Below are 15,556 nucleotides of genomic sequence, written 5' to 3'. Positions count from 1 at the left end.
AATTCATGACTTGAACTCACAACCTTGAGATGAAGACCTAAGCTGAGATCAAGAGTCAGGCGCTTAACCAACTAAGCCACCCAGGCGCCGCTTTTTTTTTTTTTTTTTTTTAGATTTTTTATTTATTTATTTGACAGAGATCACAAACAGGCAGAGAGACAGGCAAAGAGAAAAGCAGAAGCAGGCTCCCCACTGAGCAGAGAGCCCAATGGCAGGGCTCCATCCCAGGACCCTGAGATCATGACCTGAGCCAAAGGCAGAGGCTTAACCCACTGAGCCACCCAGGCGCCCCTTTAAAGTTACTATGGAGGGAGGAAAGAATGAGCAGGAGGGAAAAACGAGAAAAGAATTTCCCAATAGGGTACAAAACTTAAATGAAATTTGATTAAAAAATGAAAGTGTTACTAACATAGGAACTTATATAAAAGTTTATCTTTAATATCCAATTTATAAAGTTTGCTAAAAACTGGACATATCCTTCTTTGCACATAGATTATTAGAAAGATAAACTGAAGAGCAAATATGCATGTGCTCATTTTTACTGGCACCCAAACAACTTCTCACATTTTTCAGCCACAATTATTATATTATGTGCACAGATTAACAATTAGGAAAAGAGAAGGAAAAAGACCAAAATCAGCACAGGAGTGGTACCAATACTCTAGAACCTTTCTGAAATGCATGATGACATTTTTGTTTTTCGTGGGACCTGGGAGGTCATTCAGTAAATGAGAGCGAGGGATGCCTAATGTCCTAAAAAGTATACAGTTGATTCACACAAAGAAGTGCTATCCAAAATGTCAGCAGAGAAAATGGGTGAATAAAACCAGTAGTTTTATTTGCCAACTAGTAGGCAAACATCAGTGTCCATTACAGAGATTTACTGTACTGAAAGACACTATCTTCATCCGTAAATAGATACGGTTCAAGGTAAGTCACAAACTACTAAAGAAACTATTTAAAAACATTAACTTTGGTGCTTGGGTGACTCAGTCGGTTAAGCATCTGCCTTCAACTCAGGGCATGACCCCAGATCCTAGAATGGATTCCTGCATTGGGTTCCCTCTGCTTGTATGTGTGCGCATGCTCTCTTTCTTCCTCTCAAATAAAATCTTTTAAAAACTTAAAACATAAGAACATTAACTTTACCGATGATTTTTTTAAGTAAAAAATACAGAATTAGGGAAGGAGGAAAAATATTAATAGTAAATACCTATTGTACTGGTGCTTTCATAAAGTGCCTTATTAATAAAACTAGTTAATATTTTAGTCTTCCCAAATACTGAAATAATTGAATTATACATGTTTAAGTAACCCTGGACAGTCAGTAATAAAAATTATTTAAATGAGAAAATATTGTAATTTTTAACTCAATTGAAAAGGTTGGCCTATGCTTCTGCTGGTATTAGTATAGCCTAACAAGAGCCACATCACAACTTTGAAGTTCTCTTTTGCTTGGAGTACCACAAAGTTATTTAAAAAAACTAGACTCATTTTAAAAGGCAAAGGTACTACAAAATGTATTTTTATTCAAGTATAGTTAACATACATAATTAGTTTCAGGTGTGCAATGTAACAACTCAACAATTCTATACATTACTCATCTGGACAAGTGCACTCTTAATCTTCACCTATTTCACCCAATCCCCTGCCAGCCTCCCCTCTAGGAACCATCAATTTGTTCTCTGTATTTAAGTCTTTTCGTCTCTTTTTTTCTGTATTTCTTAAATTCCACATGAGTGAAATCATGGCTTTCTCTGACTTATTTCACTTAGCATTATACCCTCTAGATCCATCTATGTTATTATTACAGATGCCAAGATTTCATTCTTTATAGGTAATTTTCTTGTGTATGTGTGTGTGTGCATACATCTTCTTATCCATTCATCTGTTGATGGACACTTGGATTATTTCCATATTTTGGCTATTATAAGTAATACTGCAATAAATATATGGGTACATATATCTCTTTGCATTAACACGTTAGTATTCTTTGTGTAAATAGCCAGTAGTGGAATTGCTAGGTCATATGATAGTTCTATTTTTAATTTTTTGAGGAACCTCCATACCATTCTCCACAATGACTACACCACCTTGAATTTCCATAACAGGGCACAGGGGTTCCTTCTTCTCCACATCCTTGCCATTCTGACATATGTGAGATGATAACTCATTGTCATTTTGATTTGCATTTCCTTGATGATGAGTGATGTTGAGCATCTTTTCATGTGTCTTTTGGCTATCTCTATGTCTTCTTTGGAAAAATGTCTATTCAGACCCTTTGTACATTTTTTTTATCAGATTATTTTTTGGTGTTGAGTTGTAGTAAGTTAATACCTTTGGACATTAACTCCTTATGAGATACATCACTTGCAAATACCGTTTCTCATTCAGTAGGCTCTTTTAGTTTTGTTGATGTTTACTTTGCTGTGGAGAAACTTTTTATTTTGAAGTATTCCCAACAATTTAATTTTACTTTTGTTTCCCTTGACAAAGGAAACATATCTAGCAAAATGGTCCTATACCTGATGTCCAAGAGACTAATGTCTATGTTTTCTTCCAGGATTTCTATGGCTTCACATTTCACACTTAGGTTCTTAATCTATTTTGAGTTATTATAGTCTAAGAAAGTGGCCCGGTTTCATTCTTTTGCATGTAGCTGTCCAGTTTTCCCAACACCAATTGTTGAGGAGACTTTTTCCCATTGTATATTCTTACCTCCTTTGTCATAGATTAATTGATCATCAAAAGCATGAATTCATTTCTGGACTCATTCTGTTCGACTGATCTGTTTTATATTTCTATGCCAGAACCATACTGTTTTGATTACTACAGCTTGACACTCTATTTTGAAATTTGAGATTGTGATACCACCAGTTTTGGCTATTTGGGCTCTTCTGTGGTTCCATAAAAATTTTGGAGTTATTTGTTCTAGTTCTCTGAAAAATGCTCTTGGTATTTTGACAGGGATTGCACTAAATCTGTAGACTGCTTTGGGTGGTATAGACATTTTAACAATATTGGTCTCCCAATCCACGAACACGAAATATCTTTCCCTTTGTTAGTGTCATCTTCAATTTCTTTCATCATTGTTTTACAGTTTTCAGAGTACAGGTCTTTCACTTCCTGGCTTAAGTTTATTCCTAAGCATTCTATTAGATTTGCACGTTTGGTACTTGATTCAGAACTTCAAGGTTATGTGATGTGGCTCTTTTAAGCTATACTGATTCCAGTCAGAAATACAGGCCAATCTTTCCTTCAGAGTTAAAAAGGGTAATATTTTCTTGTATAAATAATTTTGATTACTGATTAGGGTTACCAAAATATGTATAATTCAGCTCTATCAGCATTTTGTATACTTATAAACAGAACTGTTTTCTTAATTTCTTCCTGCTACTTCATTATTAGTGTATAAAAATGCAAGATTTGGGGGTGCCTGGGTGGCTCAGTCTCTTAAGTATCTGCCTTCAGCTCAGGTCATGGTCCCAGTGTCCTGGGATGGAGCCCTGCATCAGGTTCCTTGGTCAGTAGAGAGTCTGCTTCTCCATCCCTCCTTCCGACTCCTGCTTATTCTCTCTACCTCTCTGAAGTAAATAAATAAAATCTTAAAAAAAAAAAAAAAGAAGAAATGCAAAATTCCTATTATTAATTGTGTAATCTGTGACCTTACTGAATTCATTTGTCAATTCTAGTAGTTTTTAGTGGAGTCTTTCAGATGTTCTATATATATTATGTCATATGCAGATAGTAAAAGTGACTTCTTCCTTACCAATTTGGATCTCTTCCATCTCTTTTTTCCTATAGGACTACTGTGGCTAGGATTTCCAGTAATGCATTAAATAAAGGCAGGAGAGTGGACATCCTTGTCTTATTCCTGATCTTAAGGTAAAACCTCTCAGTTTTTCACCATGGAGTATGATGTTAGTCTGTGGGTCTTTCATATATGGCCTTTATTGTGTTGAGGTACATTCCCTCTAAACCTATTTTGTTCAGAGTTTTATCATGAATGGACACTGTATTTTGTCAAATGCTTTTTCCACATTTACTGAAATGATCATAAGGCTTTTACCTCCTTGTTGATGAGATTTATCATACTGATCAATTTGTGAATACTGAACCACCCTTGCATCCCTGGAAGGAATCCCACTTTAATGAATTATTGAATTTAGTTTGTTAATATTTTGTTTAAGATTTTTACAACTGTGTTCAGATACTGGCCTATAGTTCTTTTTTGTAGTACCTTTTAGTATTAGGGTAATGCTGACTTACGGAATGAATCTGGAAGCTTTCTCTCTGCTCCTGTTTTTTGGAATAGTTTGAAAAGAGTATTAACTCTTCTTTAAAATTTGGTAGAATTTGCCTGGAAGCCATCTAATCCTGGACTTTTGTTGTTTGTTGGAAGGTTTTAATTACCAATTCAATTTCATTGCTACTAATCAGTCTGCTCAAATTTTCTTTTTATTACTGATTCAGTTTTGGAAGCTTAAATATTTCTAGGAATTTACTCATTTCTTCTTGGTTGTCCAATTGCCTGGCATATAATTGTCCATAACATTCTTTTATAATCCTTTATATTTCTGTGGTATCAGCAGTTATTTCTCCTCTTTCATTTCTGATTTTTATGAGTCCTTTTTTTTTTTTTTTTGGATGAGTCTGGGCAAAGGTTTAACAATTTTATTGATCTTTTCAGAGAACCAACTCTTGGCTCCATTGATCTATTCTATTGTTTCTTCAGTCTCTATTTCATTTATTTCTACTCTAATCTTTATTATTTCCTTCCTTCTACTGGCTCCAAGCTTTGGTTCTTTTTCCAGTTCCTTTAGGTGTAAGGTTTGGTTCTTAATTTGTGATTTTCCTTGCTTCTTAAGGTAGGCCTATACTACTATTATCCTCCCTCTTAGAACCGCTTTTGCTGCATCTCCAAAATTTTGTCATTGTATTTTCATTTGTTTCCAAGTATCTTTTAATTTCCTCTTTGACTTTTCTTGATTGGCCCATTCATCATTTAGCAGTGTGTTATTTAACCTCCATATATTTGTGTTCTTTCCAAAGTTTTCTTGTGACTTGATTTCTAGTTTCATACTATTGTAGTCGCCAAAGATGCATGATATGATTTCAATCTTTTGGAATTTGTTGAAACTTGTTTTGTGGCCCACCATGTGATCTATTCTGAAGAAAGTCCCATGTGCACTTGAAAAGAATGTGTATTCAGCTGTTTGGGGATGGAATGTTCTAAATATATCTCTTAGATCCATCTGGCTCAGTGTGTCAAACAAAGCCACTGTTTCCTTGTTGATTTTCTATCTGGATGGTCAACTCATTAATGTTAAGTAGGGTATTCAAGTCCCCTACCAAAACATGTATTTTTAAGATGTTATCACTTAAGTGTAACTCTTTGAACAAATCCACTGAAAAGCACTCATCATGTTTTGTTTTGTTAAAGATTTTATTTATTTATTTGACATAAAGAGAGAGAAAGAATACATAGGCATGGAGAGCAGCAGGCTCCCCACCGAGCAAGAAGCCCCATGTGGGACTCAATCTCCAGACGCTGGGATCATGACCTGAGCTGAAGGCAGACTCTTAACCAACTGAGCCACCCAGGCATCCCTGATCATATTATTTATTCAAACAGCTACTACCACTTTCACTTAGCAATAGGTTGTTTATTGAAGCAGTAGCGTATCAGCATTTTTATAAAGGCTTTCTTCTATATCGCCCTCTACAGATACAAAATACCAATTCAGAACAGAAATCTAGGGACCACATATACCATAGGCAACAACAATTGTGAAGGGCCTCATAAGAAATCCATCTCCAAGGAAAAAAGGCACAACCTTGAAGACACAACTCACAGAAGCCTCTCACAAAATTAATCAGCTCACTATTAGTATTACTATAAGAAAGATAACTAAGGAAACTAACCATGGGCAGTAACAAAAAAAACCTAGTGGCTCTAGAATTACCAATATCATAAGCAATTAAAGTATCATTATAAAAATCATTTCTTAAGAAGTACAGAACAAAACTACCAAAAGTATATAATTGAAAATGTGACTATGCAGAAATAAGGTAAATACAGAAATAAAGTGAAACACTTACTGCCAAAGCCTTGGACAGTTTGGCTCTGAATTCATTCAGGACTATTGCCACAATATCTTTAAGTGGTACATAAGCGAAGCCACTTTCCAAATAGACTTTTCTTCCTCGGAATAAATCCAGAGCATCAGCAAAAGGGATCTGAATTCATAGTGAAACAGGGAAAACAAGTCAGTACGTGTCATGAAATCTCCCTAAATCTTCCTAAGTACTAAATCTAAATAAAATTCTTCCTGTAAGAATTTGTCCCAGCAGATCAAAAATAAACAAACAAAAAACCAATATATAATCCTTAAAACTAAATGACAAACATTAGGAAGAAATGACAGTCCAAAAATGTGCTCATTTCAGAGTATATGCTTTGAAAAATAATAATAAGCCAAGTTAGAATGCGTTATTTTTATTCTTAACTCATGAATTTACAAATTATAATCTTTACAATTTTAAACACTCAAGTCAAGCCCACTAACCATGTTGCATTCCCCTCATATGACATATTCCACAATTTTACTCTTATCAATTATGTATATACAGTATGTTCGATGACAAAAATTACTAGTAATTCTAAATTTCATCTGTTTCCATTATTTCACTAGAAAAATACATTAGAAAAGTTAATCTCAACACCAAGAAATGAAAATAAAAACTGCTCAGTTCCACTAGTGAAGTATTTACCAGTAAATACCATTTAAAACACAATATTCCACTTGCATTTTTTTTAAATCCTGAGAACTACCCTAAAATTTTATGATATGAGAACACAGTATGAGTAAACTGAAAATCATCCTTACTCTCCAATACAGTTTTTCTTAAATGTGGTAAAAAATTTAGTGAAAGAAATGACCCCCAAATTACCTAGTCACCCAAGTTTTAGAGAAGAGTTAAATCTATATGCCTGGGGCGCCTAGGTGGCTCAGTGGGTTAAGCTTTTACCTTCAGCTCAGGTTATGGTCTCGGGGGTCTTGGGATTGAGCCCCTCGTCCGGCTCCCTGCTCAGCCAGGAGCCTGCTTCCCCCTCTCTCTCTGCCTGCCTCTCTGCCTACCTATGATCTCTTTCTCTGTCAAATAAACAAATAAAATCTTTAAGAAAAATAAAAAATAAATAAATCTATATGCCTAAGAGGCACCTGAAGAGCTCACTTGGTTAAGCATCTAGCTCTTAGTTTCAGTTCAGATCATAATCTCATGGGTCATGGGACTGAGGTGAGTTGGGGTCCATGCTTAGGGGGAGTACGCTTGAAGATTCTCTCCCTCTGCCCTCACCCACCCACACTCTCTTTCTCAAATAAATAAATAAATAAATAATATGTTGATATATCTGTATTTTTTATATATATATAATATATATATCTCTAAGATTTTTCTACATATCCAATAATACCACCCAATAAACAGATTATGTTTTTTAAAAAAAAAACATATCTATGACTACAACAGAGTCCTAAAGAAGTTCATCACTTAATTGAGAAAACAAGACAGACACACGTGGAAAGTCAAACTGTTCTGCAGGGTGGTATGCGTATGACACGGCACTACACAGAACATACTGGAGGAGGCAGTTAGAGGGTTTATTTCAATGATCCAGGCAAGAGATGGGGATAATTTGTAAGCAAGAGTTCTAGTCCAGACTCAGTGACTGATCAGACTTATGATTTATATATATTTAATGAATGCTTCTAAATTTCAGCAAGGAAGGGGAGAGAGATGGTATAAATGACCCTTAGGTGTTCTTTAGCTCTAATATTCCATGATCCTAGCTTATTAAGGTGGTCACAGTGGAAACAAAAACGCTCAAGGAGAAGCAAAAAAATTATGTGAAGAGAGAGCAATAGGAAATGCTTGGTGTGGGGAGAATAAATATTGATTCCCATACTCTACATCTGGAAAGCTGACTGAATGATGGCCTAAATGGTAGAAACAGGGAAGTCGAAATAGGGAGCTAATGTGGAAGCAGGATTTTAAATTACTGGCACTCACTGACAATAATCAGTACATGCTTTTCAAAGGAAATTGTAGTGTTGCAGCTTTCAAATTTTTGAAATTAATTTCGGCTCCACCCCTTCCCCTTCTGGAATTATTCAATCCAAAAGCTATTCAATGGGTTCAAGCAGAGTAGATATCTGTGCTGAGGAAAAGAGGGCAGCAGAGATGGCCCACTTCAAGATGCCAGAACCTGAGTAGTTGTTAAAGAAGGTTTGTCAGGGGAGAGCAAAAGGGCAGAAAATGCCAGGACCCAAATGGAATAAGGAAGAGTCTAGGTGGGAAAAATAGTCCAATCATGGCATCAGAGCCCAAGAGTGATGAAAAGGCTAGCATGCAGAGCAGTGATCCAGAACAAGGTATTGAAGCCCAGTGGGTGAAGAGTGTCCCTGCAGGGGCAGCTCAGCATGGGGAGTCGAAGCCTACGTATTTTGAGAAGAGTATTCCTTTAAGAGAATGGCCTGCTTTGGTTGGGTCAGAGTCTAGCCTAACCAGTCTAGTCTAACCAAATAAGGTTAGACAGTGTGTAGACTCTGTGGGACAGCCCAGCAGACTGTTGGCACACCCTCAGCGGGGGTGAAGATGAATTCTGCACAGGAGAGGGAGAAGAAGAGGGAGTAGTGACCAGAGGCTATACGATTGGGTATATTAACTATGTATAAAAAGCTCAATGGGATATATTTAATAAAACTTAGGATGTATTTTAAAAGTTTACATACCTTATAAACTGACTCCGACTCCCAGTCTACCTTAGATCCACTCAAACTGGGTGATGAAGCAAGAATCTCTGGTTCTCGGAGCTTCTTCTCGTCATCACTTATCTAAAAGGAAATATATTTTATACAATTTAAAAAATTAAAGTTCTTAAAAAAAAGAAATTAAAAATCTACATTCAGTTTCAATAAAATACTTTCCTGTTCTAGTAAGGATTCAATACTTTTATAAAATTTTAAAGTCCTGGTATCTCAAATCATTCCTAATATGAATAATAACTCATTACTATCATTAAGAAAGCCAAAATATGAAAGAAAATTTAAATTCAATATACATTAAAATTTCTACTCCACCATTTTCTGAGAACATACGATAAACAAACAAAAAAACCCGAAAAGTATTACAACAGGTAATTTTTTTTTTAATATTTATTTATTTGACAGGCAGAGATCACAAGTAGGCAGAGAGGCAGGAAGAAAGAGGGAGGAAGCAGTCTCCCTGCTGAGCAGAGAGCCCGATGCGGAGCTCGATCCCAGGACTATGGGATCATGACCTGAGCCAAAGGCAGAGGCTTAACCCACTGAGCCACCCAGGTGCCCCACAATAGGTAATTATAATAAAAACGCAGATTAGGGGTGTCTGGGTGGCTCCATTGTTAAGTGGCTGCCTTCACTCAGGTCATGATCCCAGGATCGAGCCCCGTCTCAGGCTCCCTGCTCCATGGGAAGCCTGCTTCTCCCTCTCCCGCTCTCCCTGCTTGTGTTCCCTCTTTCGCTGTGTATCTCTCTATCAAATAAATAAATAAAATCTTTTTTAAAATAAATAAATAAATAAAAATTTAAAGACAAAAAAAACTCAGGTTACCATAGACTAAAAATAGTCTATGAGAGCATAACAGTCTAACTGGGAACATGATTCCAATTCAAGAGTTATATTAATTTATTACAATATATTATTTGCAATTAAAAGTGGTTTAACATATTTCTCAATTTTCTAGTCATACAAAACAATTTCAAATTTAAAACACCAGCTTTTCTAGAAATATCTGTAGATCTACTATCTCAGACTGATTACATCTTTAAAAATAAAAAGATTGATCTGACTAGATAAAAATTTCAAAATTCTAGAGAAAAAAAGATCTGTAAATGAAGATAAAATATAAATCAAATATTGAGGGGAATACTTAGATCATTTAACATCCAGGTTACACTCAATAAGCCCCAAGATAGTAGGAGGATATAAGTACTAGTAATCTAAAAGCAAAATACACATAATAATCATGTAAGTGACAATAAAAGTAAATTAAAATTACACTCTTTTATAATTGTTAAGATGATCAGAGAAAAGCTTTGTAGCTTTTCTGATCACTTTTTTTTTTTAAGATTTTATTTATTTATTTGACAGAGAAACAGTGAGTAAGGGAACACAAGTAATGAAAGTAGGAGAGGAAGAAGCAGGCTTCCTGCCAAGCAGGGAGCCCAATGCAGGGCTCGATCCTGGGATCATGACCTAGCCAAAGGCAGACACTTGACTGAGCCACCCAGGTGCCCCTTCTGATCACTTTTATAGTCATCTATGTTAGTTAGGATTGGCTAAGTTATGGTGCAATAACAAAGAATTTATAAATTTCAGTGGCTTAACAAAAAATGGTATTTCCTGCTTTTCTCCATGTTCAGGAGGAATGGTGGGGAGGCAGCGGCAGGAGCAGGAATGCTTCACTATCAGTGGTTCTGACCAAGCAACCAGATGCCTGAGGGAGGCTCCAATCTCCTGCATGATAAGCAGAAGGAACAAAAAATGGCAAACCGGTTCTTCTTAAGAGTCATATAGGTCAATTCCACTTACATCTCATTGACAAAAGCGTATCATTTTTTTGCATGCTATCCTCAAAGGAGCAGGAAAGTAATTTTATTACTTGCCCAAAAAGAAGAGAACCCAAATTTACTGGTGAACAGTATCAATGAATACAGCAATCCACTCTTCTAGTCACCAATTTACAGTTCACTCAATTTATGATACAAAATACATTCACTCCTATCAAAAGTGAGATAATCTAAAAGTTCTATACAGTAACAGCATTAATCTCAAAGTTCGGTATCCATGGGTGATGCTTGATAGTCCCTATATAAGAAGGTAAAGCTGCTCATGTCCTCTCCACTTAGACACACACACACAACACCCTCCTCACAAACACTCAATAAATAGTGCTACAATAGGGACAGAATAACCATGGTAAACATTCCTACTTAGAAAGGGGAAGATGGGGTGCTTGGGTGGCTCAGTGAGTTAAGCATCCCATCATTGATTCTAGCTCAGGTCATGATCTCAGGGTCCTGAGACTGAGCTCCACCACTGGGTTTTGAGCTGAGCATGGAGCCTGCTTAAGATTTTTCTCTCTCCCCCTCTCCTGTTGCTCTTCCCCTCTCGCAAGCATGAATTCTCTCTTTTAAAAAAGGAGGGGGTGAAGAATGGGGAGAAGAGTAAATTAAAATAATAATGCAGTATTAGTTTATACCTATTAAAATGCAAAAAGTTCAAAGATTTAGAAAATACAGTGTGTGGAGGGCACTTTGACAATACATATCAAAAAAGACTTCAAATGAGCAGACCCTAACAATTTCACTTCCAGCATCAATCTGAAGTAACAGGAGAAATACATATACAGGAACAATTTCTTTTCATCACAATGTTATTTACAATAAGAAGAGGAAAAAAAACCCAATGTCCAAGAACAGGTATGTAGGTAAGTAAATTTCAGTAGAACTTTAAGTTTCAGTAAAGCAAGCTATATTATTCAGATCAACCTCTCACAAAAAATCAAAGAAATAACAATGAGAAAAAAAGATTTTTAAAGATTTTATTTATTTGACAGACAGAGATCACAAGCAGGCAGAGAGGCAGACAGAGAGAGAGAGGGAGGAAGCAGGCTCCCTGCTGAGCAGAGAGCCTGATGTGGGCCTCAATCCCGGACCCTGATATCATGACCTGAGCCGAAGGCAGAGGCTTAACCCACTAAGCCACCCAGGCGCCCCAACAATGAGAAAATCTTTAAATGCATCTTCTTTAGGGGAAACTGGGTGGCTCAGTTGGAGCCACTCAGGAAACTGGCTGGCTGGGCCTACAGCTCAGGTTATGATTCCAGGGTCCTGGGATCAAGCCCTGCAATGAAGTCCCTACTCAACAGAGAACCTGGTACTCCTTCTCCCTCTGCCCCTCCCCCTGCCCATGATTGCTCTCAATCTCTTTCTCTCAAACAAAATCTTTTAATTAGTAAATAAATAAAAGCATCTTCTTTAAAGCATAGATTAATATATATATATATATATTTTCAAGCTCTGAGTGAGTTCGTATATATGGAGTGGAATCTAACAAGAAATCCTCCTGCTCAAATGTCATCAGTGAAATCCCAAGCCTTGAACTTCTTTTAAGGTGGTCTCTGAATCTAATACCCCCAGACAGCTGGCATAAGCAAACTCATATCCTCTATGAAGAAAAGCACATTCCAGTATGCCTCAAAGGATTCCTGAAAACTCATCTTCAAATACAATGTCAAGCATATTGTATTTTATAACAAGGTTCACAATAAAACATCACTTCATAACTAACAATAAGATTCAAAATATATAGATAATAACTATATTAATATGTATAAAGAAATAAAAGACAAATATGATGGTAGCTGGGGCTCTTGGGTGGCTCAGCTGGTTGACCAACTGCCTTCAGTTTGGGTCATAGTTAGTCTCGGAGTCCTGGAATCAAGCCCTGCATTGGGCTTCCTGCTCAGTGGAAAATCTGCCTCTCTCTCTCTCTCTCCCTCTGCCCTTTCCCCCTGCTTGTTCTCAATCCCTCACATAAATAAATAAAATCTTTTTTTAAAAAATGATTTTTAAAAAAGATTTGAGGGGCACCTGGGTGGCTCAGTTAATGGTTAGGCGACTGTCTTCAGCTCAAGTCATAATCCTGGAGTCCCTGGATCAAATCCCACATCAGGCTCCCTGCACAGCAGGGAGTCTGCTTCTCCAGCTGACCTCTCTCCTCTCATCCTCTCTCTCTCTAATAATAAGAAAAATATTTAAAAAAATAAATAAATAGGGATGCCTGGGTGGCTCAGTGGGTTAAGCCTCTGCCTTCCTTCAGCTCAGGTCATGATCTCAGGGTCCTGGGATAAAGCCCCGCATCGGGCTCTCTGCTCAGCAAGGAGCCTGCTTCCTCCTCTCTCTCTCTGCCTGCCTCTCTGCCTACTTGTGATCTCTGTCTGTCAAATAAATAAATAAAATCTTTTATAAATAAATAAATAAAGATTTGAATAGTGGTTGCCTTTTGGAGAGCAGGAACAGGGATTTTCTGTAGCATGAGGAGACTCTCAGGGTTGAAAGTAATGTTCTATATCTTGCCAAGTTTGAGTTGCACACACTTACGCATTTGTCAAAATTCATGAGTGGTATACTTAAGAGTTGTGCCTTTCATTGTATGTAAGCTTTACCTTAAATAAAGAGAACTGTTAACAAACATTGAACTCTAGCTTTCTGTGCCAGTAGCACTCTTGCAAACATGGTAAACATTCCTAAAACCTGCTGTACCTTCCGCAAGAACTGTGGTAAGCACCAACTCCACAAAGTGACACAGAAGAAGAAAGGCAAAGATTCTTTTTATGCCCAGGGAAAGCAGCTTTACGATAGGAAGCAGAGTGGGTAAAGTGGGCAGATTTTACAGAAAAAGGCTAACTACAAAGACTGTGCTGAGGCTTGAATGTGTTGAGCCAAACAGCAGTTCTAAAAGAATGCCAGTAAGTGATGCAAGTGGGAGGAGATAAGAGAAAGGGCCAAGTGAACCAGTTCTAAGCTTCATTCTTTGTTATATATGAAGACAAGAAAAGCTTGAGGTTATATTCAAACAAACAAACAAGCATTAAACTCTAGTTAAGGGCATGCAGGCTACAGTATCTGGTGGGAACTGTACCAATTTTGAAAGAGACTTACTCTGAAATGGATAAATACAGTAATGGAAAGTAAGTGATAAAACAAGTACACTAAAATGTAAACTATAGAACCTAGATAGTGAGTACATACAGATATTCACTGTAAGATTCTTTCAACTTTCCCGTATGTTTGGAATTTTTTATATTACAATTTTGGGAGCAAAATAACACAATGAAGATACTATTACATACTCACCAGAACTAAAATTCAGTTGGACAACACAGATGAGTGTGTAGAGCAATGGGACTCTCATACTGACAGGAACACCAATTTGTATAAACATTTCAGAAAATCTGGCATTACTTCATAAGTTGAAGGTAAACATATCCCATAACCTGGCAATTAACCCACTGAGCCACCCACACGCCATAAAACATTTTAAAGAAGTAAACAAAAGTGAACTGTGTTGTAATGAAATATAATAGTAAAATGCTTAAAATTATGAATACTTAAGATTACTGTTAAAGAAAGATATCCATGAACACTGTTAGGTAAAAGTAAATTAATACAACTAGGTGAGGACAAATTAAAATAAACCTTTAAGAGATTCCATGTCCATGTTTGTGTGCCTAAGTTTACGGGTGGCAGAAAAGTTTAGACTGAAGTAAAACTGTGTAACTCTGGATAAAGGGACTGCAGATCAGGATGTCTGGGTGGCTCAGTCGGTCAAGCGTCTGCCTTCGGCCAAATCATGGAATCAAGCCCCTCATCGGGCTCCCTGCTCAGCAGAGAGCCTGCTCTCCCTCTCCATCTGCCTGCCACTCTGCCTACTTGTGTGCATTCGTGCACGCTCATTCTCTCTCTCTCTCTCTCTCTGTCAAATAAATAAATAAATAAAATCCTTTAAAACAAAAGGGGGAGGACTAGAGATCATTTTTATTTTCTTCCTTACACTTGCACATACTTTATTAAATTTATTCCTTGTGTATTTCATGAATGTTATTCTAATGGTGTTTTTTTATTCCAATTTCTACATGTTCACTGCCTTCTTGCATATCCTTTTTACTTTGCTCTTTTACTTCAAAATTTAAAAAACTGTTGGCAAGGGATGCTGGCTGGCTCAGTTGGTTAAGCATCTGCCTTCAGCTCAGGTCATGGTCCCAGGGTTCTGGGATCGAGTGCTGTATTGGTCTCCCTGCTCAGTGGAGAGGCTGCTTTTCCCTCTCCCTCTGCCTGCCACTCCCCCTGCCTGTGCTCACACTCTCTCTCTCTCTCTCTCTCTCTCTCTGACAAATAAATAAATAAAATCTTTAAAAAAAAAAAAATATATATATATATATATATGATTTTTTTAAAAAAGAAATTATTGGCTAGCTTAAGTATTAAAGTGGCACTACAGAATCACCACTTTAGGCATGCCTAATGATTTCTATATTTATCCAAATCTGTTAAGTCTAAGACTATTGCTGCTTAACTACTAACATTAGTTAAGCTTCTCTTTCTGTTTATTTCACTGAAAGATAAAAATCCAGCATACTTTGAAAGCCTCCTTGAAAGGAAATCTTACCTAGAAGGGTATTATGTTGCAGAAATGGGGGGGGGGGACCAACACCACTCTGATTGAAGTGAGGCTGGTCCCAAAGCATACCCATCCAATCCAACATCATTCCCTTCCTGCCCTTTTGTGGTTTCTAAAGAGCACAGGCAGAGAACGCCTACAAAATAGTTAAGTAATTACACAAATCATACTATGAAAAGAATGATGGCAATACTACTGAAATAGAATCACAGGCTGGTGGACAGCTATCCCACCACCATGTAATGGCTTAAAGTATTTGCTCATA

At 37.0% G+C, this 15,556-nt stretch overlaps 1 protein-coding gene across 4 annotated transcripts in view; it reads right to left on the bottom strand.

Moving 5' to 3' along the window:
- The window catches only part of PRIM2 (DNA primase subunit 2), an 80,775-nt gene that overhangs the window by 12,306 nt on the left and 52,913 nt on the right, over nt 1-15,556 (bottom strand). For 2 of the 4 annotated variants that reach the window (XM_082731271.1, XM_082731272.1), the window contains exons 6-7: nt 8,799-8,900; nt 6,103-6,240 (exon numbers count right to left, since the gene is read on the bottom strand). In XM_082731271.1, the coding sequence (XP_082587397.1) occupies nt 6,103-6,240; nt 8,799-8,900 (240 nt within the window). Of the gene's footprint in view, nt 1-6,102; nt 6,241-8,798; nt 8,901-10,356; nt 10,564-15,556 lie in introns of those variants that run through there. The other 2 variants (XR_014311943.1, XM_082731273.1) reach the window with 2 other exon arrangements.

This window comes from Mustela nivalis, assembly GCF_964662115.1.
Source record: "Mustela nivalis genome assembly, chromosome: 5".
Classification (NCBI taxonomy): domain Eukaryota; kingdom Metazoa; phylum Chordata; class Mammalia; order Carnivora; family Mustelidae; genus Mustela; species Mustela nivalis.
This window is presented reverse-complemented; position numbering and strand designations above follow the sequence as displayed.